This window comes from Hyla sarda, chromosome 9 (assembly GCF_029499605.1).
Source record: "Hyla sarda isolate aHylSar1 chromosome 9, aHylSar1.hap1, whole genome shotgun sequence".
NCBI classification, from domain to species: Eukaryota; Metazoa; Chordata; class Amphibia; order Anura; family Hylidae; genus Hyla; species Hyla sarda.
Genome location: NC_079197.1, coordinates 41,421,010 through 41,447,365, shown reverse-complemented (window position 1 = coordinate 41,447,365; position 26,356 = coordinate 41,421,010). Strand labels below are relative to the sequence as shown.

At 44.5% G+C, this 26,356-nt stretch overlaps 1 protein-coding gene across 1 annotated transcript in view; it reads right to left on the bottom strand.

Annotated features, from left to right (window-relative positions):
* Positions 1-5,893: 5,893 nt before the first annotated feature.
* Positions 5,894-26,356, bottom strand: part of LOC130290673 (heat shock factor protein 3-like) — a 62,092-nt gene continuing 41,629 nt past the window's right edge. The window contains exons 10-13 of the mRNA XM_056538621.1: positions 25,774-25,879; positions 22,936-23,001; positions 22,768-22,828; positions 5,894-9,332 (exon numbers count right to left, since the gene is read on the bottom strand). Of these exons, the coding sequence (XP_056394596.1) occupies positions 9,040-9,332; positions 22,768-22,828; positions 22,936-23,001; positions 25,774-25,879 (526 nt within the window). The 3' untranslated portion in view covers positions 5,894-9,039. The remainder of the gene's footprint in view (positions 9,333-22,767; positions 22,829-22,935; positions 23,002-25,773; positions 25,880-26,356) is intronic.

The following is a 26,356-nucleotide window of genomic DNA, read 5'->3' as shown; positions in this document are numbered from 1 at the left end:
CACTGGTTGCAAAACATAGAGTTTGTTACTTGTTACTACAACTCCCAGCATGTACGGTCTATCAGTGCATGCTGGCAGTTGTAGTTATGCAACAGCTGGAGGCACACTACTGCAACTCCCAGCATGCCCTTTGGTAGTTTGTGCATGCAGGGGGTTGTAGTTATGCAATTGTCGGAAGCACACTTTTTCATAGAAAAAATGTGCCTCCAGCTGTTGCATAACTACAACCCCCAGCATGCACAAACTACCAAAGGGCATGTTGGGAATTGTAGTTGTGCCTTCTGCTGTTGCATAGCAACAACTCCCAACATGCCCTTTTGTGCATGCTGGGAGTTCTTGCTAAGCAACAGCAGGAGGCCAGCCTTACATCCTCCTGCCACCGCCGCTGCTGTCTCTGCTCCAGGGGCCCCGAACCTGCCGCCCATGCCGGTCTGGGACCCCCACTACAGGTAGACACTCCCAGCAACCACTCTCGCCCTCCGGAGTAGGGGCGGAGCAAGTGCCGTTAGGGACACCCCCACAGCAGGCGTCCTGATTTGTTGGAAGGTAACGGCTGACGAATCAGGGCGATCGTGAGGTGGCGCCAGTGCCACCTCACTCCTGCTGCTAAAGGGCGATAGGTGCCATATCGGACGGCACCTATCACCCTTTTTTCTGGGTCATCAGGGACCCGATTGACCCGGAATCGCTGCAAATCACCAATCTGAATTGATCGGCGATTTGCGGCATTCGCCGACATGGGGGGGGGGGGGTCTCAGGACGTCAAGTACCAGGACATCAGGGTGTACCTGTACATCCTGTGTCCTTAACGGGTGAAATCAATCTCTGCAGCCCACTGGTTTCTTTGTGCAGAATTTATCAACTCCTGTACATCATTTTGGTAAATTTTTAGGAACTGTGTAAAAAATACGCCAAGCAAACGGGTAAAATCTAACTCACACCAACATTGATAAATGTCCCTCTTGGAGTATATAAGGGCTCTATTTTGTGACGCAGAACACCACTGTTATCCTGTGTGTGCTAAGAGATGGATCAGCAGAAGAGATAGGAAGAAATATCTATTCATAATATAAACCAGTAGCTATGCACACGTACATGGCTATAATCTGGGCTACAACAGAATAAACACACAGTTAAAATTGGAAAAGATTTGGGATCACAACATAAAAACTAAGAACTAAAGACAATTTATAAAAACATTTAGATTATGACCGGTTATGGTGTCTACAATAAAAAAAGGATACGTTTATATTTTGAAATTTGAAGTGCTTCTGCAGTTCCTTACATTTGGCTGAGAACCAGGGTTAGCACTTTTCCTGGTGTTATATTTTATAAGCACTGTTGATAGCTCACACCCAGTTAACATCTTGGGACATTCCACAAGGCTGGAATGCAGTCCTAGTGCCCAGCATCAGACATTTACAGTCATGTGATCACGGGTGCACAGCGATTGTGGCGGTGCTACCATCCTTGGGGGAAGTTATGATTGATAGCTACTAGCCCACAGCAATGGCCAGGATTGAAGACGACTATAATGCTATTTAACCCGCGATCAGTACTGACAGCAGCATCACAAGGCAGGGAGATATGTTCTAAAGAGGATCATAATGTGGCCAAAAAAAAACAGCACTTTGCTTGGAGCAGTTCTTACATATGTATATCATGTATTTTTATACTGCTCTTTATTAGTATAATAAAATACATAATGAAGTCATAAGCATTGGAGGGTATGTAAACCCCTTATTTTGTGTCACTATGCTTTACAAAGGCCCCATAGAGGGACTAAAACATGATTAAAGTGAACCTGTCAGCTCTATTTGCTTCTTCGAGCTGCAGACACCATTGGATAACTGTTATAAACGCAAACTGTGCCTTTCCAGGAACTGATGGTGGTTGCCAAAGTTATAAAATTACAATTTTTCTAAGTCAAGTGTCAAGGAGGTCGGGACCAGCTCCTCAAGTGTTGCAGCCTGACACACCTTACTTTCCCCTCACCACCTCAAATGAATGTACACCTCCTTGACACTTGGCTAAGAAATAAAAAGGAGATTTTATGTTTGTCATCCACCATCGGCTCCAGGATAGTTACAGTTTACTTTTATAATAGAGAAAAAAAATCTCTTATTTATATCTTAGCCAAGTGTCAAGGAGTAGCTGGGCCCCACCTCCTTGACACTTTAATTAGAAAAAATTTAATTTTATAAGTTTGGTAACCAACATCAGGTACAGTTTACTTTTATAACAGAAGAAAAAAAAAAAGATTATATAGAGGATAGAGATGTTATATGTAAATAATATATATACATACACATACATACAGGTGAAACTCGAATATCGTGCAAAAGTCCATTGTATTACAGTAATGCAACTTGAAAGGAAAGGAAGCATTAAGTGCTCCAAAATCTCCTGGTAGACGGATACGTTGACCCTGGACTTAGAAGGAGAGTGGACCAACACCAGCAGATGACAAGGCTCCCCATATCATGGTAATTGGGGGGCTTTGGGGTTTTAAACTCTTAAGGACGCAGGGCATACCTGTATGCCCTGTGCCCGGTATATAATGCGGAGTCGATCCCGTCGGCTAATGACAGCCAGGTGGATGGCCGGATGAAGTGGGTTGATCCCGCAAAACTACCGGTACAGCCTCCAAGCGCTCCAAGAAGATGCCAATCCTACCCATGCCCCCGGACTCCAAGGATAGATGACCGTAGCCTAGCGAGTGTATACTACCTTTTCTCTTTGTATTGCTAATGACAGTCAGGACCCTGAGCTAATAGCGTGCCGCACGCTGTTAATACTTTGGACACGGTGTTAAAAGTTGATCGCCGCGTCTAAAATTAAAGTAAAAGCTTCCCGGCAGCTCAGTCGGGCCGATTGGGACCATCGCGGTGAAATCGCGATGTCCCAATCAGCTAGAATGCAAGCGGCGGTCCCTTACCTGCCTCCGTTGCATCCGATTGGCGATTGCTCCAAGCCTGAGATCCAGGCTTGACCAATCGACCGCCGATAACACTGATCTTTGCAATAAGTGTCAATGCACGGCAATGATCTGTGTATGAGATTGGTATGTTCAGTGTAATCGCCACTGGGGGGGACCTATAACACTGCAAACAAAAAAAAACAAAACTGTAAATGAAAACAAACATGCATGGTATCGCCGCGCGCGGAAATGTCCAAACTATAAAAATATATTGTTAATTAAACCGCACGGTCAATGGTGTACGCGCAAAAAAATTCCAAAGTCCAAAATAGCGTATTTTTGGTCACATAGGCATACTGCGCCTCCACATGCCCAATGTGCTAATACTAAAGTGCAGGTGCGTGCATAGATGGTACATTACTAAGTGCAATTGGGCTTACCCATATTGGTATTATGTCTCTGTGCCCCAACGCCGTTTTGTTGTCCCACTTTTTCAAGGGGCCGCAATCTTTTCACACCTTGTCTTGTATGTATATGATTTGTTTTAATAAAGATTGATGAATTTTTTATCAGTGGTCTGTATGAACTCTTTTGTTGTACAAGTTAGTGTTTCTTGGAGTTCCCATGATTTAACAAAGTAGGATCATATCTTGACACTATTATAAAAGTGTGATGCTGGTAGGCACAAAGTGTCAGTTGGGGGTTCTTATTCTTTGTATATACAATTATGACAAATCACGGCTTGAACTATCTTACTTTGCACATAATGAGTATCTCTCATATATTCGTTTCACCTTTTAAGTTGCATTAATGAAATAAATGAACTTTGCACAATATTCAAATTTTTCGAGTTTCACCTGTATATAATTAACTTGTCAGTAAATATGAAAAATTTAATATTTTAATGCTTTTTCATATTTTCCACACTAAACCTGTAACGTGGGTGTTAATATGGGCTAAATTCTGCATGACCAGTGGTACTTTTTACTCTTTATTTTATTGTACTAAGAAAAAAAAATTGGATAAATTGAAAAAAAAATGCAATTGCACAATTTTGCAGGGCAATCATTTTTTTTCCCCGAGTTCATCTTCTTCTACAAGTCAGTATGATTCCAACAATACCAAATGTGTATACTTTTTGTTACTTTTAAGAAAACTTCTGTATTTTAAGGAAGTGCATACAAAGTTAAAGGATTTTATTCACAATGTCCTTTACGAAAACATTAATGTGTACTGCTTAATGTAAAAAAAAAAAACTTTTTGAAATATCCTAGGGACTTCAAAAGTTTTTATGGGTTAAGGTCTAAGCGTGCAAGCCTTCTCTCTCCTCTGTGTGTGACCTGCACAGCCTCATAGACTAAAATTATGAGTCTATCCCAGTGATGTGACACAGAGCAAGGAGACAAAGTACTAAGCACGCACTTCGCCCAGCTTGTTTATAACAGAAATTTTTTCCATGACATGTATGCTATAAAGATGGAGGCTTCAATAGCTGAAGACCTGATTTTTAAAGGTGTATGAACACCTGAAAAAGGTCTCTGACAAACTAGACGTAATCATCCAGGTATAGAAAGATACTTATTTTCTCCTTCCTCTGGTACGTCACCATCTTTCTATGGTCCCATGCACTCTGCAGACATTCAGCCGGCATTATTTGACTTGCAGCAGTCAGCTCTTGATGATTAGTACGACTGAGCGGACAAAGTCGATCATAGTCTGCAAGCAACAGAAGAATCCCATTAAAAACAAAAACAATGGGACCCTGTTGCAAGCGGAATTCCACCGACCGACTGTCCACATGAGGCATAACACCTCGGCAGAAAAGGTGATCTGATATGGTAGGCACTGGAACTTGAAAAATTGTTTTATCTACCTTGGTCACATCTCAAATATATATAGAGCACATCAAGTAGATTATGGTCTTTATTGATTTAATTGTTAATACATTACAAATATTTATGGTCAGTATGTACATTTCACTTGTTTTTTGACCTAGAACAGATTTTTAATAGTGTCCATAACTGTCTTGACCTCTGGACGAATGAAAAAGCATCTTAAAACAAATTTAGAATAATATTGGGCAATATGAAATTTTTGGGCAATGCAGCTAGTTTTTAAAATCAGAAGGAACAATACATGTTACAATCTGATGATGCTTTACTCCACTTAGTACAAGTTCCTTAGAAGAGCAGCTATTGTTTGGTTAGGACGTATAGCACTGATGTTTGCCCAGGATACCGATTTAGATCACATGACAGCAAGAATTATCCACTACTGAAATGATCAGGATACAGACTTGCGTGATTAGGTGATTAGTCTTGGGCTAAAATTACTAGGAGATTTTATCCTGCCACCAGACCAACATTGGAGTTGTGCTGTAAGAATAATATTTCAGCATTTGAGTCGTTCTGGTGGCTAGATATTGGTTTCATCTTTTTTCTGAAAGGCAGACAGCTTTTCAAAAATACTGCTGCTTTTTAACTCTCTCAAATTTTATCCAGTTTGGGTCTAAAAACGCATTAGCCAGGAAGCCCAATGGAACAGTAAATTATTTGACAGGGTGACTCTAGACTAAAGCATAAACTATAGGGCACTTCAAGTAAACTGACTACTGTGAATTTGATTTTGCCGTGGCATCTGCAGATGTATGGAGTTATTTAATCTCCAAGTCTTGCCCTTCAAATGTTTTTTCTGGCACGCCTTTCCATATTAACATGGACTTAGGACCTGACATAGTTGCGGTATTGGTCTTGAAACTTAAAGAATCTTCCCTGGCCTTTTTGAAAACATTATCTACCTTTCTATGCATGCAATTGAGGCAAATATTCAAACTGAATCCTAGTACGTGACATTTCTTGCCACCTAAGTATACAGAAGAATTTTCAGCTTATCCAGTTAAAAGTTTGCGGCTCGGACCTAGAAAAGACTGGGGGGGGGGGGGGGGGGAATTGAAGAATGACAAGCGCAGATAAATGTACTTAAAATCCCAGTTTTATTTTGTAAATGTGCAAGACATCAAAAACATGTGGACACACAGTCACTTTTATGTCTACCTTCAGCATCTCCTCCAAAGGTCTAGAATCTTCTTTGCCAAAGGGTTACAGGTTTTTAAATTCTTTAGACACCATTAGTCTCCTTTTCTCATGGAGAATCTATGTGGGACAGTACATATTGCAACATGTCTGCTGCTGGATGCAGCCTGAGGGGTGCAAGAGACCGCCAGTGGAGAAGGGGAATGAACAGTGCCTGGCAGAGACTCTAGACTCAGACTACGGTAGATAATTGATTTAAAAAAACAAAACCAAACACACCTTTAAAAAAATACAGTAATAACTTGGTAAACTAAAATTCTTAAAAACTAGAGTAAATTAACATTCAGCTGCACAACTGAGCACAAAAGGTTCTTATGTCTAATACCATATTTTTGGAAAGAAGCTATTGAAATTCTCGACTCCCAGCAGATGCATTTGCCCACTAGTTTCACTGTATTTACACATTAGGCTGTGAATATGCACAGTGTACAATGAAAACTATACATACCCAAGATCAGCTCTTTGTGATCTATTAAAATGGAAACTGTACCTTTGAAGAACCTTTCTATACATGAGCATCACTATGCCCTGAATTGTAATTGCAATTCTTTTTAAATTCAATTAGCAATGTAATTCTGTAGAAGCACTTATCTTACATAATCTGTATATTGAGTAAGATAAGAGGAACTGAAAGGTGGAAGCTCACAAATAGAATGTTGCCATCTACACCTTTGCTGCTTAAAGGGTACCTTACATCAAAAAGTTGATATATTATAGATTAATGTATGCAGAATAAATTTTCAATTCAATGTTATTAAAAAAAATATGCCTCTTTCTATTTAATTGTTCACTTTGAAAAAAAAAATTACCACTAGGGGTCTCCCTACCAGTTCTGGCCGCAAGCCCTTTTTTTTTATTTTTATTTTTTATAAATTTCAGACTCATGCTGGAGTCCTAAATCTCAGGCTGCAGCCAGGACACAGACAAGCTCAGCACTGCTCCCTGCCTGTCAATCAGACAGGACAAATAGTACAGCAGGGCCTACTCCCGACTCTGCCTTACTGCATGTCCTAATTCATTTTACTATCTGAGCTCCGATCTTTCTTCTCTCTGCACATGCAGTTGTAAACAGAGAGAAGATTCAGAGCTGCCAGCTGCTGTGTTTACAGCCTCTATTCTGGGCCACGCCCCCTTCCTCCCTCACACTAGGATAGCTGAATGAGCAGCCAAGAAGACAATAAATCAGGTAGAAAGAGGGTGAAATGAAAAGAAACACAGGAATAGTGTTAGTGAGAGATGGGGGGATAAGGTAGAGTTTAGATCATGATAGGTACTCTTTAAATGGGCACTGTCAGATATAAAAACTTTTGATAAGTTGTAAAGTATGCAAAACCAATAGGTTTTGCAATTGCTTTCATTAAAAAATTCTGTATTTCATACTGAAAAAGCCAGTCAAAGAACTGCCCCCCTGCCTCCTGGGATACATACCAGTCTGGCTGTGTCCACTTGTCATCACCTACGTCATGGACCCACTTCATGATTAACAGGTCTGCAGATCTAAAGCCGCTGTGATTGGCTCCCTCACTGTCTGTGATTACTTCACAGTCTCCTGTGTGAGGAGAAGGGGGAGGGGCAGTAGCACACTGCTGCCTGTGAGCAGGTGATGAAAGAAGCTGGTGAATGAAGATGGGGACTGAATGGAGGTTTTTTTTTTTTTTTAAATTAAGTGTCCTTGCATGTATATGTTTGTGTGTGGATATATATACTCTATGTATGTATGTGTGTGTAAATCTGTGTTGTCTAGGTAATGTGCATGTGTATGAATAAATGAAGTCCGTGTGTGTGTGTGTGTATGTATGCATATCTAATACAGGGGGAGTACAATCATATGCCTCCAGCTGTTGCAAAACTCCCACCATACCTGCACAGCCAAATGATGTGTGGGCATGCAGGGAGTAGTAGTTTTGCAACAGTAGGAGGAACACAGCCTGCAGCAACACTGCTGTAAATCTGAGTTTTACCAATCATATGTGGGCATGCTGGGAGCTGTAGTTTTGCAAAAGCTGTAAGCACACAGTGTGTGTATAGCATAAAACCAGAAAGGAAAGGGTTACAGATGCTCACGCCTGAGACCAGTGGCTGAGGAGAGTGAGGGAGGGAGAGTGGTTAGCACCTGAGGGGAAGAAAGGGACCCGCCCCCCTATTTCTGGTCGACAACATTAAGGCAATTCAGAAATAAAGCTAATTCTGAGAGAAATATAGGTCATAGACACATAAAAATGCACATGATCAGGATGAGATACTGAGCAACATATAACAGTTTTTTTTTTTTGGGTGATCTGACAAGTACGCTGTAGGTGCATTGCTAAAGAGATGTTCATTAACCAAAGTACCCACAATAATTCAGGGACCACCAAATTAATTGAAAACTAATTGAATGGTTCTATCTTTTAGGTACACTTCAGTTTTACAAATTTTTCTTCTTTCAATGTGAACCATGGACTTTTGCATTATAACCTAGAACTGTGGGCAAGCTGCTCATTGTGCAGAATCATTAGCTTTGCAGTAGCACATAATAGAAGATAGGTGCTTGCATATGCGCAACAGTTCCAGATAGAGATAGACCGCGATAAAGAACTGCGCATGCCTGGCACCTATACAAAAGTTATTGTTGTGGGCAGGCAAGTGTTACATACAGCAACTGAACTAATAAAAGGAAAAACATGGACTAAAATAATACCTATGTAACAGTACAATAAGAAATCTAAATATACAGCAAATATTTTTATTATGGGATTGTGAATCACTATAGCCCTTTTTAGCTGAATGCAAAAACCCCTTTAATATTTGCACACGTGCTGATAAGTTTTTACATTTTTCTTAAAAATAAAAGGAAATAGCTATAAAAACCTGGAACATAATGTTTTACCAGTTTCCAAGGTTATAACATTGCAAACATCATAGACAACAGTAAAATTGGCTCATGTCTCCCATGGGAAAAAATTATTGCAAGAGATTGACGCGATACATATTTTGAACACTCAGTACATGACCTGACACAACAGGTTTAGTAAAAAGTCCAAGATTTTAAAGTGCTTCCGAGTCTGTGGCTTCCTCTATAAGTTTGTTGACTGGGCTAAGGACAAACATGGGTAAATGCACATTGGAGCCAACAAGATCGTCTAGCAACAGGTCCGATGCTTTGCTGGAGTTATTTGGAAGAGCTGTATTATTTTGTGCTGCTGAGCTGCAAGGATACAGGCCATCTTCTAAAGTTGTAAGTAAAGGTCCTGGATCTACAGATGCTGCTGCAGAACTGTTTGATGAAAGGTCATAAAGAAACAGCAGAGGGTTCCCCACATACTGCATCAGCTGCTTGTCTATAAGCAAAAGACAAAGAATTATCAACTAAGTATTAGACTTAAAAAACAATACATAAACTTCTGAAGACCACCCATATTAAAATGTTGCATGTATATCACTTACTAACCTGCTCGGAGGACTAAAGCATTGATGAAACTGACAAAATTCTGTTTGAGTACCGTATTTTTGGCCGTATAAGACGTACTTTGCGTCTTATACGGCAAATACACATTAAAACTGGTGGTCCCTGCGGCCATCAGCGGCCGGGACCCGTGGCTAATACAGGACACCACCGATCGTGGTGATGCCCTGTATTAACCCTTCAGACGCGGCGATCAAAGCTGACCGCCGCGTCTGAAGCGAAAGTGACACTAACCCGGCTGCTCAGTCAGGCTGTTCGGGACCGCTGCGGTGAAATCGCGGTGTCCCGAACAGCTTACAGGACACCGGCATGGACCTTACCTTCCTCCTCGGTGTCTGCTCCGTGCCGGGATCCCCAGCATGGCCGGCACTCTCCGTCGTCATCGCGCACGCTGTCCTGTCATCCAAAAGGAGCGGCGTGTGTAGCGACGTGATGGCGGCGACGGAGAGCGAGGATACCGGGCAGCAGAGACGTTCCGGAGCGACGGGGACACGGCGACAGCGATGGAGGGCGACATCCAGGGCAGCGGTGATGAGCGGTGACAGGTCCGGAGCGACAGGGACACGCGAGTACTACCTCCTATACCAGTGGTCTTCAAGCTGCGGACCTCCAGATGTTGCAAAACTACAACTCCCAGCATGCCCGGACAGCCGTTGGCTGTCCGGGCATGCTGGGAGTTGTAGTTTTGCAACATCTGAAGGTCCGCAGGTTGAAGATTACGGTCCTATACTTTACATTGTATTTGGTTCAGAATCTTTATTTTCTAGATTTTTAAGCTTTAAAATTGGGTGAGTCTTATATGCCGGAGCTTCTTATATGACGAAAAATACGGTAAGTTCTTTTTACTCAAGTTATTTATTTTTAACATATGGAAGAGGGGATAATGCTGCATTATTCTACACAGGGGGATAAACAAAAATATACCTATTGTAAGTCAAGGTGTGGGGGGAAAACATGTGTGATCCATGCATTTGTTTAAATTACCCAGGACTAATTTCTGACACGCAGGGCAGCTCTGTAGCTTATTTTCAGTTACACACTTCTCTTCCCAGCAAATAGCTGCTCTACTCCGCAATCTCAGGTCAATAACCAAATAAATGCTTGCGTCATCCCACTGCTTTAAAACAAAAGTCGGGGTGCCATTTTGGAGATCATGGAGGTGAGAGTGTCGGACGCTTCTTCTCTTACAAGTTGTCTCTTTCTTGTGATATGAAATAGCAGATGTGAGTGGGGAGAGTGAATTCAGCTGAATGACAGAAAATCAACCACGCGACACTTGGTTAAAGCTTTCTGATGCTCGCTCTGCCTGGCGCAGGCCGTGCAGGCTCGTTTTAATACATCATACATACAAGAAATGATATACGGGAATATATGATTCACCTTACATAAGTGAAAGGGTTAATACAAAAATAGAAACTTAAACTTCCAATAGGTGATGATAAAGCTTTGAGTAGGTGTGCTCAATCTTCCCCAGACTAACACCTTTCTAAAAAATAACCAGTCTGTCTTCACACCTTCTGGCTCTTATCAGTTCAGTCAGTTCAACAACAGGAAACAGATTCATATCTCCCTTTTTACCAGATACTCAATTCTTCACACCTTTGGTGAGGTTACATGACTTTTCTTACAAAAGTACAGGGTGGCCCATTTATATGGATACACCTTAATAAAATGGGAATGGTTGGTGATATTAACTTCCTGTTTGTGGCACATTAGTATATGTGAGGGGGGAAACTTTTCAAGATGGGTGGTGACCATGGCGGCCATTTTGAATCCAACTTTTGTTTTTTCAACAGGAAGAAGGTCATGTGACACATCAAACTTATTGGGAATTTCACAAGAAAAACAACGATGTGCTTGGTTTTAACAGAACTTTATTCTTTCATGAGTTATTTACAAGTTTCTGACCACTTATAAAATGTGTTCAATGTGCTGCCCATTGTGTTGGATTGTCAATGCAACCCTCTTCTCCCACTCTTCACACACTGATAGCAACACCGCAGGAGAAATGCTAGCACAGGCTTCCAGTATCTGTAGTTTCAGGTACTGCACATCTCGTATCTTCACAGCATAGACAATTGCCTTCAGATGACCCCAAAGATAAAAGTCTAAGGGGGTCAGATCGGGAGACCTTGGGGGGCCATTCAACTGGCCCACGATGACCAATCCACTTTCCAGGAAACTGTTCATCTAGGAATGCTCGGACCCGACACCCATAATGTGGTGGTCACCATCTTGCAGGAAAACTCAGGGAACGTGCCAGCTTCAGTGCATAAAGAGGGAAACACATCATCATGTAGCAATTTCACATATCCAGTGGCCTTGAGGTTTCCATTGATGAAGAATGGCCCCACTATCTTTGTACCCCATATACCACACCATACCATCAATTTTTGTGTTCCAACAGTCTTGGAGGGATCTATCCAATGTGGGTTAGTGTCAGACTAATAGCGGTGGTTTTGTTTGTTAACTTCACCATTCACATAAAAGTTTGCCTCATCACTGAACAAAATCTTCTGCGTAAACTGAGGGTCCTGTTCCAATTTTTGTTTTGACCATTCTGCAGCACCTGAAACTACGGATATTGGAAGCCTGTGCTAGCATTTCTCCTGCGGTGTTGCTATCAGTGTGTGAAGAGTGGGAGAAGAGGGTTGCATTGACAATCCAACACAATGGGCAACACATTGAACACATTTTATAAGTGGTCAGAAACTTGTAAATAACTAATGAAAGAATAAAGTTCCGTTAAAACCAAGCACATCATTGTTTTTCTTGTGAAATTCCCAATAAGTTTGATGTGTCACATGACCCTCTTCCTATTGAAAAAACTAAAGTTGGATTCAAAATGGCCGTCATGGTCACCACTCATCTTGAAAAATTCCCCCCCCCCTCACATATACTAATGTGCCACAAACAGGAAGTTAATATCACCAACCATTCCCCTTTTATTAAGGTATATGCATATAAATGGCCCACCATGTACAACTAAGGTCACATACAAGTTCAGCAATAAATGGATTAATTAAGCATTGCAAAGTATATATCAGATTGAAATAAAACAAGTCATCTTGATAACTTTATCAGGGGGCAGCGGTCAGACCATCCAGTGATCTTACACTTATCACCTACTTTGTGTTTATTGAAGTCAGAATTTATGCATCATGGGCAAAAAAATAAATAAATTTGCCACATCTACAGCTCGACAGTTGCAAAAAATCTATTTGGATTGATTTCTAGACATTGCAACTTATAGGTTGCATCACAAGCCCATACACTTTCATTAGTTAAAATCTAGGCAAATTCAAATTCTGCTACACGAGCAGTGTTGCAGCCAAAGTCTCAGTGTAGCCCAAGCCTTCCTCTGGCATTATGCCACTGATAGGCCACATATAAAGATATCATATAGATTGTAATGTGGAAATTAGAAAAAAAAAAAAAAAACACCAAAAATTCTTTAAAAACAAGCTTCACATAAAAAAAAAAAAAAAAAAAAAGATTGAACAATAGAAAATTTTTGTATGACATAACAGATCATGACGCAAAAAATTTGCCCTCATGCATCGCCGTATACAGAAAAATGAAAAAAGTTATAGGTGACCAAAATAGGGCAAATTTAAACATACTAATTTTGTAAAAAAAAAAAAAAAGTGAGATTTTTTTTAAAAGCGCACAATAATAGAAAAGTATAGTAATCATGGGTATCATTTTGATCATATTGACACACAGAATAAGGAAAACATGTCATTTTTACCGTTAAGTGTACAGCGTGAAAAGTCAACCCTCAAATTTGCAAAATTGCGGTTTTCATTTAAATTTCCTCACACAAAATTTTTTGGGTTCGCTGTACATTTCCTGGTAAAAATTTCATTACAAAGTACAAATGGTTGCACAAAAAACAAGCCCTTATATGGGTCTGTGGTTGGAAATATAAAAGTTATAGATTTTAAAAAGACAAGGAGGAAAAAAACGAAAATGCAAAAAGGATATTTTTGTGTACTCACAGCACAATCTCTTTCTCGTAGCCTACATTGGGGGACATCTATACTGATGGTTATATGCTCTTGCCACTAGGAGGCGCTGACACTACGAAAAAAAAAAGTCGGCTCCTCCCTGGGAAGGATATACCCGCCAACCTGCAGTGAGGTAATCAGTTTCGTCACAAAGCAGTAGGAGAAGAAATATGTCCGAAGGACCCTAGAAAGGAATCCCGGATAAAATAAAAAAAAGCCAAGAATCGGAAAACGATAATCCTGAAGAAAAGAAAAATAAAAAAAATTAAGAAAGGGTTGGTGCCTTGACCCCCAGTGGAGTACAAAAAAAAAATCTTTTCTCGGTCGCTCTTCATTGGGAAACACCTATATTGATGGGGCGTACCAAAGCAGTCCCTTGGGTGGGAAAAAAACAACCAACAGGGAAAGGGGAATCAGTCCAGAGACCGAACCCACACTTGACTGTAAGGCCTGGGGACGAGATCTTGGCAGAGACAACCGAGGCCCATACGAGCTCCTGGAAGCACCGCCGCCCAAAGAAACAGAAGGGCCGTCCTAGAACAGAAGGCACGCCACAGCATAATAGGATAGTGTCTAAGACAAGGAGGCTAACCCCAGCAGTCTGAGCAGACCAAAGCAACATCTCGTCAGGACGGGAATGGAGGGGGAACAATAGGGAAGATTATTCCAGAAGACCATAGCGTCAGTGAAGCGCAACTGACTGTGGCAAGGAGAAGGAGGAACAAACCCATCCAGGGGGATTGCACCGAGGGAGGAGGAGAGCAATGGCAGGACCCAAACAACAGACGGTGCTAGACTGACTGTTGCCGAGCCATACATGATCATAGTAACATAGTTCATAAGGTTGAAAAAAGACCAGAGTCCATCAAGTTCAACCTACAGCCCTAATGAGTCCCTACTGAGTTGATCCAGAGGAAGGCAAAAAAAAAAAAAAACCTCATACTAGAGGTAAAAATTCCTTCCCGATTCCAAATTTGGCAATCACAATAGATCCCTGGATCAACGTTCTGTCCCTATAAATCTAATATACACAACCAGCAACGTTCTTACTCTCAAAAAATGCATCAAGACCCCTTTTAAATTCTTTTACAGAGTTCACCATGACCACCTGCTCCCCAGAGTTCGCAGAGTTGCGCGAAGACCTCTGGATGTAGAGACCACTCGCCAGGGTCGGGAGAGGACCGACTGGGGAAGTCCGCTTCCCAGTTGAGCACCCCCGGGATGTGAATTGCCGAAAAGGCCGAAACCTTGCTCTCCGCCCAGGAGAGAATCTTGGTCAACTTGGCCATGGCTGCCGAGCTACGAGTGCCGCCATGGCGTTGTCCGACTGAAGATGGGACTCCCAATGAAGATGACAAAGAAGAATCGCCCGTAATTCCAATATGTTTATCGGAAGAAGGGTTTCCTGGGGAGACCAAAGACCCTGAACCGTCCAAACCCTGAACAAGCCGCCCCAGCCCGACAGGCTGGCATCCGTTCTAACAACCTTCCAGTGAAGGGGAAGAAACGACCGCCCTTGGAGAAGAAGGGGGGAGCGGAGTCACCAGAGCAGAGACTGACGGACCCTGAGAGGGAGAACAATCTGAAGATCGAGGGACAGAGACGACCTGTTCCACCGAGAGAGAATCGCCAGTTGAAGGGGGCGGTAATGAAACTGGGCAAAAGGTACGGCCTCCATAGTTGCCACCATCCGGCCCAGGACCAGTGCGGATGGAGACTGATACTTGGGAGCGGACCCCCGACCGGAGCGCCAGACGTTTGTCCGGCGGAAGACGGATTCGGGCAGAGGCCATGTCGAACTGAAGTCCCAGAAAGGTTAGAGACTGGGTAGGACGGAGGACTGACTTGTCCTGGTTGACCATCCACCCAAAGCGAGTCAGAGTGTGGACAGTGACATCCAGATTCTCCAGAGTCTGGGCCCTGGTTGGAGCCTTGATGAGAAGGTCGTCCAGATAGGGTATCACCGAGATTCCCCTCGCCCGCAACAGGCCCATCACCGGCGCAAGGACCTTTGTAAAGATCCAAGGAGCCGTGGCTAGACCAAAGGGGAGGGCTACAAATTGAAAGTGCCCCTCCGGAACCGCAAAACGGAGATAACGATGATGGCTCGGAAATATTGGCACATGGAGGTAGGCATCCTTGATGTCCACCGATGAAAGAAACTCCCCTTGTTCCAGGGACGCCACTACCGAACGGAGGGATTCCATTCGGAAGTGGTGGATGAGAAGATGATGGTTGAGACGTTTGAGGTCCAAAATTGGACGCACAGAACCGTCCTTCTTGGGGACGACAAAAAGATTTGAATAGAAACCCTGAAACCGTTCCCCTGGAGGAACAGGAACAATAACCCCCTGGAGAAGCAGAGACTGGAGAGCCGCTCGAAACTGCTTCACCAGAGGAGGAGACCGGGTGGGGGGGCCCGGGAGCGAAAAAAAACAATCCCTCGGAAGGGATGCAAATTCGATCCGGTAACCGTTGGGCACCATGTCCCTGACCCAAGAGTCTTGAATGTGAGAGGTCCAAATGTCTCGGAAAAGTAAGACACGACCTCCCACCAGAGAAGAAACCGGGGGTGGGGGCCTCACTTCATGCAGAAGTGGGCTTGCGGTTGCCTGATTTGGGCACAAAACGGCCGGACCGGTTGGGGTCTGACTTCCAAGATGGGCGAACCCAGAACGAGGGAGCCTTCTTGTCCCTCGAGGGCGCCTGCCCGGACCCCTTGTTGGAACCAGAGGTCCGAAAGGACCAAAAGGAAAAGGACTTCCTTTGGGAAGTAGAGCGAGCCTTATTTTGAGGTAACAAGGAACTCTTACCTCCCGTTGCCTCGGAGATAATCTCATCAAGGCGTTTGCCAAAAAGATGGCCACCCATAAAGGGAAGCTCAGTGAGAGATCTTTTGGAAGCGGCATCCGCATTCCAAGCTTTAAGCCACATAGAGCGGCGGAGAGCCGCTAGGTGACCTACAGCATAAGCAGAACAACGGGCTGCCTGCATGGAAGCTGCGCACAGAAAATCCCCGGCTTAAGAGCATTGGAGAGCCAAAGCAGATAGATCCTCTGGGGGGGATCCCGCTACGATATCCTGATGGAGCTTTTGGCACCACTCCGACAGGCCCTCGGACACCCATGTCGAGGCGAAGATGGGAAGAGGAGAAGAGCCAGCAGCTTCAGTGGCAAACTTCGCTAAGGATTCCACCTTCTTGTCCGTGGGATCCTTGAAGGCTGCGGCATCTGCCAGAGGCAGTATAGTCGCTTTATTGATCCGGGAAACTGGTGGATCCACTGAGGGAGGGGAAACCACCTTAGTGACAAAGACCTTGTCAAATGGATAACGATCTTGAATGTCTTGATTCCCGGGAATCTCTTGTCTGGGTGTTTCCATGCAGTTTCCAGAATGTCGTCAAAGTCAGCGTGAGAGCTGAACTTCTGAGGTGCTGGCTTAGCACGATGAAAGGATACTCCTGGACATTCGAAGATCCTGGGTCCTCTAGATGAAAGGTGTCTCTTAGGGCTGTAACCAAAGAGTTCACCGTTGCAACTGAGTCCGGGCGGTCCTCTGAGTCAGATGCCGGCTCGGAAGCCGCGTCCACCAGGGGAATGAGAATGAGTAGATGCAGTCCTGGAGGGGGGAGACTCTGACCGAGTACGCGGCTCTGGCGTGGCAGAGCGGCGACTCAGAACATCCTCTGGAGGAGCGACGTTTGTGCCCAGATGACAGGGGGGGGTGGGACCCACGAGGGGAACGCTCACGTCTATCTGAAGACTCATTGGAAGAGTCAGACGAGGCACCCCTAGGCCGCTTGTGAGAGCGTGAAGTATGCGGAGACGAGGAGCGAGCCCTTCCAGAGGTCCTGTGCAGGGAAGACCCCTTAAAGGCAGAAACCACTTCCCGGGAGGCCTCAACCACCGAGCGGGAGATCTGGGTCAAGTCAGCCATATACTGGGTCAGGGAAGAAACCCAGGCTGGGGGAGCGGCTGGATCCACCGGGACCGAAGGGGCATCAGGGGGTACCAGGGGGTCTGGGGGAGCAGTGGAGCAGCAGGGCAAGTGGGCTCGGCAGAGCCAGACATCTTGGTATTACAGTGCTTACAGAGATAGTAAGTCACTGAAGTTCCAGGTCTCTGTTTAAAAGGAGGAACAGCTCTGGGTACGGACATAATGTGGGAAAAAAAGGAAGATAGGAACTTTCTCACCCTAGTCTGTGTCCCCTGTCAGCTGTAGTGAGGAAACTCGCTCTGAGCAGCTAGAGCGAGTGAAACAGGCCAGCCAATAGGAAGAGAGGGGTGTGCCTGAAGTAAGGCACTAACTGACTGACCCCCTACTGAAATTCGCGCTCACGGCGCTGATTGGAGGCTGCTTCGCGCCTCTGAGCGCTCCCAGCCCTGTGGGCGGAGCTACAGACCGCCGAAGAGAACTGTCATGGCGCCTGCTCCTTGTCCCGAGCGCACCTGTCGACCGTTTGTGCGCTCGGGGAAATAGAGCTGGCGGCCAACGCCGGCAGAGACTGCTGGGGAAAAGAAAGAAGCCGGCGCTGAGCACCCGGCCCGGGACAGCGCCGCGGCTGACAGCCGCACATAAGGCGCTGTGAACGAAGTACCCCGATACACGTTAAGTGCCAGAATAAGGCGCTGTGACAGTCGCACCAAGCACACACACACATTAATGAAGTGCCCCATATATGATGTCCCTTCAGGTGCCACTGCTCCCCCAAAAATAAAGTGCAGCCCCTGTAAGCTAGCCCCAAAAAACTGAAGGTGGGCCAAAACAGGGGGTCTCCAGATGCTGCGAGTCCGTACCTATGGAGAAAAAAAAGGGGGAGTACTTGCCTCAGTCAGAAGAACTTACCTACTGGAGTCTTCAGTGAAGTCTTCAGTCAGCTTTAGTTACCTGCATCACGCCTGGCTGCTATGCGCGAGCGAGGCAAGCAGGGAAATAGGTGGACCCGGACCCGTGAAGTACCACCCAAGCGCAGACCGTTGGCGAGGGGGGAGGTTAACAGCGCATATACGCAATGTCTGTGCCCCCTCACTCGCAATGGGGAAACGGGGAAACCGCAGTCCCCGAGTCCCCACCTGAAAACAGAAAAGAAAAGGAATAAAAAACTAACACGTCCCTAACTAGGAAAACAAAAAAATCAGAAGACCTGGTCTGGAGCAATCCAGACCACGTCCACCACCTTCAGACACTAAGCTTAAACTGACTAGCTCAGAGCCTGAAGGCGGGTGTATCCTACTGGGAGGAGCTGACTTTTTTTTATCTCCATAGTGTCACACCTCCTAGAGACAGCAAGATACACCCACTGTCTGTGTCCCCCAATGGAGCCGATAGAGAAAGTGGGTTACCAGCCTTCAGTCGAGAGAGCGGCTGTCATGTAGAAAGGGATCTGGTAAAGGAAGGAACCCTGTGAACCCTTATATGGTGTATTGTATAGGGCCCATGGAGCAACATGGGGACACTCACTCGGAACTGCACCTTGGCAATGGGTTATCTGAACTTCCGTCCTGTGTGTGTGAAGCGTATGGTAATGACTCGACATAGTAGTAGACCATGCGGACAACGTCTGGCTGACTAGTATAGGATTCCCGAATGCTTAGGGTCACTCCATCAAACTCTCCACAGAAAGTGGGGTATTTGAGCACGACCTAACTAACGGGTGACCTGGCAGTGTAAGAGACCCAGCAGATGAAAGTCTGGCTGACTGGCATCAGTCCAGCGTACCCCAGCAGTGAGGTAAAGGAACCCCGACCATGCCCGTGGCAGCCCAGAGATGGGAGACCAACAGCGATGGAGACTGTGCAGGCAACAGTCTGGCAAACAAGTACACCTCCATGTGCTGGTGAAAAGGGGAGACAGCCAGATAGGCGATCACTGTGCTCCACTGTCGTATGTGGGAGGCAGGGAAGGCTTAGGATGTTAGATGTTGTTCTACAGGGAGGGAGGATGCTAATATCTGTTGTGAACTGTGGTGGATCCAGCACTATCTACACTGCTCAAAAAAATAAAGGGAACACAACACAATGAAACTCCAAGTCAATCACACTTCTGTGAAATCACACTGTCCACTCAGCAACACTGATTGACAATCAATTTAACATGCTGTTGTGCAAATGGAACAGACAACAGGTAGAAAATTATAGGCAATTAGCAAGACACCCCAAAAAAGGAGTGGTTCTGCAGGTGGTTATCACAGACCACTTCTCAGTTACCATGCTTCCTGGCTGATGTTTTGGTCACTTTTGAATGCTGTCGGTGCTTTCACTCTAGTAGTAACATGAGACTGATTCTACAACCCACACAAGTGGCTCAGGTAGTGCAGCTCATCCAGGATGGCACATCAATGCGAGCTGTGGCAAGAAGGGTGTGCTGTGTCTGTCAGCATAGTGTCCAGGGCATGGGGGCGCTACCAGGAGACAGGCCAGTGCATCAGGAGACATGGAGGAGGCCATAGGAGGGCAACAACCCAGCAGCAGGACTGCTACCTCCACCTTTGTGCAAGGAGGAGCACTGCCAGAGTCCAGCAAAATGATCTCCAGCAGGCCACAAATGTGCATGTGTCCACTCAAACGGTCAGAAACAGACTCCATGAGGGCCCGAAGTCCACAGGTGGGGGTTGTGCTTACGTGCAGGACGTTTGGCAAATTTGCCACTGGCACCCTGTGCTCTTCACAGATAAAAGCAAGTTCACACTGAGCACGTGACAGAGTCTGGAGACGCCATGGAGAATGTTCTGCTGCCTGCAACATCCTCCAGCATGACCTTGGTAGCCTGACTGCCAATAGGTACCGAGATGAGACCCTCAGACCCCTTGTGAGACCATATTGCTGGTGCATTTGGTCCTGGGTTCCTCCTAATGCAAGACAATGTTAGACCGCATGTGGCTGGAGTGTGTCAGCAGTTCCTGCAAGAGGAAGGCATTGATGCTATAGACTGGCCCGCACATTCCCCAGACCGGAATCCAATTGAGCACATCTGGGACATCATGTCTCGATCCATCCACCAATGCCACGTTGCACCTCAAACTGTCCAGGAGTTGGCGGATGCTTTAGTCCAGGTTTGGGAGGACATCCCTCAGGAGACCATCTGCCACCCCATCAGGAGCATGCCCAGGAGTTGTAGGGAGGTCATACGTTCACATGGAGGCCACACACATTCCTGAGCATCATTTTGAATTGTTTTAAAGGGAATGCGTCACCAAATCTTGTTAATTTTTTTTTTTTTTTTTTTTTTAGAGGTTTAATAAATTTTTCCCATTTTTTAAATATTTTTGCAAATATTTTTAACATTTTTTATTTGTGACAAAATATGAAAAATAAAAAAATAAGTTGTCATATTTCCCACTCTTGACCAGCAGAGGGAGCTAACATGAGGGATTGGATGAATAGAAAGGAATTACTGTAAAATGTGGCCTTGCTTTCCTGCAACTCCCTCTTGTGTCTGTATGCAAGTAGAGCGGGGGATGGGAATCTGTAGTCCGCTAGCCAGAGCCATTTTGTCAGTGATTGATAAATGCAGACTACCAAAAGTCTCTCACACACTTTTCTGCTCTAACGTCATAGTTCCTCACTGCCCGCACCTCCGCTCCTCACTGCCCGCACCTCCGCTCCTCACTGCCCGCTCCTCCGCTCAGTGAGGAGCAGGCAGTGAGGAGCAGGCAGTGAGGAGCCGAGAAGCGGGCAGTGAGGAGCCGAGAAGCGGGCAGTGAGGAGCCGAGAAGCGGGCAGTGAGGAGCCGAGAAGCGGGCAGTGAGGAGCCGAGAAGCGGGCAGTGAGGAGCCTATTAAGGATTTTAACCATTTAAGGGTCTGTTTACATGTAGATGTGATCTGCAGGAAGAGTGTTTTAAAGGGAATGTGTAGTCAAAAAAGGGCCCATTGTTTAAATCAAGTTTTTATGTTTAACATTATTTTTAAAGGATTTTTATGACTTTATTTTCTAAATTTGCATTTTAATATCTATATTTCAAAATAATAATGAAATCTTGCAGTATTCATTCTAGCCACTTGGCCTAAATAGGCAATTACCGTATATACTCGAGTATAAGCCGAGTTTTTCAGCACGATTTTTCGTGCTGAAAACACCCCCCTCGGCTTATACTCAAGTGAACTCTGCACCCGCAGTGGTCTTCAACCTGCGGACCTCCAGAGGTTTCAAAACTACAACTCCCAGCAAGCCCGGGCAGCCATCGGCTGTCCGGGCTTGCTGGGAGTTGTAGTTTTGAAACCTCCGGAGGTCCGCAGGTTGAAGACCACTGCGGCCTTCGACATCATCCAGCCCCCTCTCACCCCCCTTTAGTTCTGTACAGTACTCACCTCCGCTCGGCGCTGGTCCGGTGCTGCAGGACTGACTGGAGAGGAGGTGGTCCGGTGGGATAGTGGTTCCGGGCTGCTATCTTCACCGGGGAGGCCTCTTCTAAGCGCTTCGGGCCCGGCCTCAGAATAGTCACGTTGCCACCGACGCAGAGGTGCGTTCATTGCAAACGTACTTCTGCGTCATTGTCAAGGCAACGCCTCTATTCCGGGCCGGAAGCGCGGAGAAGAGGCGCCCCCGGTGAAGATAGCAGCCCGGAACCACTATCCCACCGGACCACCTCCTCACCGGACAGTCCTGCAGGACCGGACCAGCGCCGAGCAGAGGTGAGTACTCAGAACTAAAGGGGGGTGAGAGGGGGCTGGATGATGTTGAAGGCCGCAGTGGTCTTCAACCTGCGGACCTCCAGAGGTTTCAAAACTACAACTCCCAGCAAGCCCGGACAGCCGATGGCTAAGGGGGGTGATGTGGATGATGAGGATGATGAAGGGGGGGGGGTGGGATGATGAAGGGGGGGTGTGGGATGATGAAGGGGGGGTGTGGGATGATGACAAGAGGATGATGAAGGGGGGTGGGGATGATGACAAGGGGATGATGAAGGGGGGGATGTGTGGGATGATGACAAGGGGATGTGTGGGATGATGACAAGGGGATGATGAAGGGGGGATGTGTGGGATGATGACAAGGGGATGATGAAGGGGGGATGTGTGGGATGATGACAGGCGGTGATGATGATGAGGATGTTAATGACGGGTCTGGATGATGACGGGGGTCTGGATGATGACAGGGGGGGATGATGTATTTCCCACCCTAGGCTTATACTCAAGTCAATAACTTTTCCTGGGATTTTGGGTTGAAATTAGGGGTCTCGGCTTATACTCGGGTCGGCTTATACTAGAGTATATACGGTACCACTTAATAGGCAATTACCAGCTCCACCAAAGAACACTGGTTGTTTAAATGTCAAGTAAAAAGTTCATAAATAAACTTTAACCTTTATTCAACTGGTCATCGCTGCCCGATACTGCATCGTTTCCTGGGTTCTGTTGTAGATCCTGCAAAACACAAAACTAAATATGTTCCAATTGCTTACAGGTCCAATAAAGATAAAAGCAATTTCAATTGGTCTGAAAAACACTGATCAAGTTGGAATTATACTCACATTGCCTATGCTGGCACTGGCTTCAACAACTGGAACATCTGAGGATGACAAGTCAGGTTTAAATAGCTGCAAAAAGTTGAAGAGATAAGAGGAGATTTGGCAGCAATTCCTATTGTAAGTTATGTCTAAAGTGCTATGGAAAAGTGTATATTTCACAAACTCAAAATATAAGAAGTGTAAAACGCGCTTGACAGTATTAGGAGGTCAAACATCTTCATTTCATAAATTAGTATCCTTCATGCTTATAACAGAAAAGGATTAGTCTTACTAAATTCTACAAGACCTCCATGACAGCACCATCGGAGTATGTCCATTGGTCTGAGGAGGTCAGAGAAAAGCACACGTGATAGTTAAAAACCGCTCCCCTTCCTACCATCACCAGTGAATTATAAGTGATCTCCACTGGAGAAGAAGAGGTGCACCATAGGGATGGAACAATTCATGGTGCGGTCATGAAGGATTCGCAGAAACCAGATCACCAGTGATACTAGTCCTCCTTTTCCCTGTTCAGCTCCATGATAGCACCATATAAGACACACCATATTATGTTAGGGTGGGGCGACCGCCTGTAATACTATTATTCCAAAGGAAAGATCCTGTTTTGATTCAAAGTTGAGAAGGTACTGCCTGAAAAATCTATGTAGACTGGACCAAAGAGGTTAAAATGGCTCTAGTTTAATATGCTTTTAGTCCATCTGGAACTAGTGTGTCTGAATAGTTCCCCTGATCCATGAAGATAAGGTGTTCTTGGCAGCCTTTGTCAACTTGGTAAGCCATAGGTACTGTACAAGTAAGTCGTGGTCTTTCCTTTGACCTCTTAAGGACGCAGGGTGTACTTGTACGCCCTGAGTCTGCTCCCTTTCTATAGCACAGGGCCATGTTATAGCCGGTCGGGCCCGGCCTCTAAGAACAGCCGGGACCAGTGGCTAATTGCGCACGGCACAGATCGCGGTGCCACGTGCTATTAACCCTTTAGACGTGGCGTTCATAGTTGATCACCACGTCAAAAGTGAACATGAACTACTCCCCAGCTAGCTAAGTGGGCTGTTCAGGACCGCCACGGCATCGCAAACCGCTGGAGAACACAAGGAGGGTCCCTACCTTCCTCCTGCGTGTCCGATCGCCGAATGACTGCTCCGTGCCTGAGATCCAGGTGAAAGAATCATTGATCAATGTTATCCTATGGAATAACAATGATCAAAGTAAAAGATCAGTGTGTGCAGTGTTCTAGCCCCCTATGGGGGCTATAACATTGCAAAGTAAAAAAAAAAAAAAAAAAAAAAAGCTTATAAAAACCCCATCCCTTATAAAAGTTTGAATCAAAGTCTAAATAAAAATAAACATGTGGAATAAACATGTGGCATCGCCGCGTACGGAAATGCCCGAATTATAAAAATATATTGTTAATTAAACCGCACGGTCAATGGCGCGCAAAAACATTACAAAGCCGAAAAAGCGTATTTTTGGTCACTTTTTATATTATGAAAAAGTGTACGAAAAGTGATCAAAAAGTCCAATCAATACAAATATGGTACCGCTAAAAACTTCAGATCACGCGCAAAAAAATAGCCCTCATACCGCCCATACGCGGAAAAATAAAAGTTAGAGGGATGTGAAGATGACAATTTTAAACGTATACATTTTCCTGCATGTAGTTATGATTTTTACCAGAAGTACGACAAAATCAAACCTACATAAGTAGGGTATCATTTTAATCATATGGACCTACAAAATAAAGAGAAGATGTCATTTTTACCGAAAAATGTATTGCGTAGAAACGAAAGCCCCAAAAGTTACAAAATGGTGTATTTTTCTTCAATTTTGTCGCACAATTTTTTTTTTTCGTTTCACTGTAGATTTGTGGATAAAATGACTGATGTCATTACAAAGTAGAATTGGTGGCGCAAAATATAAGCCATCATATGGATTTTTAGGTGCAAAATTGAAAGGGTTATGATTTTTTTTTTAAAAGGTAAGGAGGAAAAAACGAAAGTGCAAAAACTGAAAAACCCTGCGTCCTTAAGGGGTTAAAGTTCAGGGACTTCATACACTATTCACCTAACATCTAAAAAGTCTGAAAGGACTTTTCTTTAGCGTTTTAGGGTTGTCACAAAATAAGAGTAGCTCTATATCTTATGATCTACGGTACTCAGACACTAGTTCAGTTAAGGAAGAGAAGTCAAGTTTTAGAATAATCTTTTCATCTAGGATAGTAACGTATCAATATTTTATAGATAAGGCTTGAAGCTCAGTCTTGAAGTAACTCTTCTGAAGCTAGCCTTAGCAAGCGGTTCAAACAGGAGGTGTAGTGAGCCCTTCTAAAACAAGATTTTAGTCCCATTTGGGAACTAAATTCTAAATTAAAGGGTTGAGTCACTAGGTGGCGCAGTGTCCCATGCAATTTGACATGCATGCGTTAGCTGGAAGTGCGCCTCTACTACAACGTGTTCACTGACTGCTAGGCCAGTAGACGTCTGAATTGTTGGAGAGCAAAAAAAGGCAGAGGCCCCTGTGAGAGTCCAAGACATGCGCCATCACTAGGAATCCCTGTGGGATCGTGGTACAGATGCCAGGCCAGGCACCAACCAATACCTCTTCAGTGCAAGACGGTAGACATACACCAAAAGGAGGGTGACCAGAAGCCACTGCACGCAGCCCTGGGAGGAAAGTATTTTTTCTTGCTCACTCGTGAATTTTAGGTATGTTTCTCTTCATGGATCCCATACACGGGAGGGTTCTCCCTACCTCTAGTGAGAGTCCCTTGTAGGGACAGACTGCATAGATGGAAGTATAAAATATAATGGATTGAGTATTTCCAACTGCCAGCACTGGTCTTACCTCTTCAATAACATCTGATTCAACATTCAGCTTCTTCCGGGTCAACATGCTTTGTAGCTCTTCCATACTTGCATCAATACAGCTGAGAAAGTCCTGGATTTCATCTCTAGAAAGAAAGAATGCACCATCTTATGAGTTTCTGAAAAATAACATTTAATGCTGCTATTATGTAAAACCCATGCCCTCAAACCTTTGTACTCAGAGGGTACAAACCATGTTTCTGGGTGTCACTGCGCAGCTATTCAAGATCTTTTGTTAAAAAAATAATAAAAATATAATATATATAATAATATAATATATATAATATATTATAATATAATATATATTATAATATAATATTATACATAAAATAATATATATATTTTTTATAATAGATTATAATATATATATATATTTTATCATATATAATATAATATTAAATATACATATACATACACATATATATATATATATATATATATTGCTGTGGCCATTGAAAAACAGAAACACAACAGCTAGCCTTGCCAACCCTTAGACCCTCACTGGTCCCCTGCAGCCAATCACTGGCTGGGATAGGACACAGCCATGGCAAGTGATTGGCTGA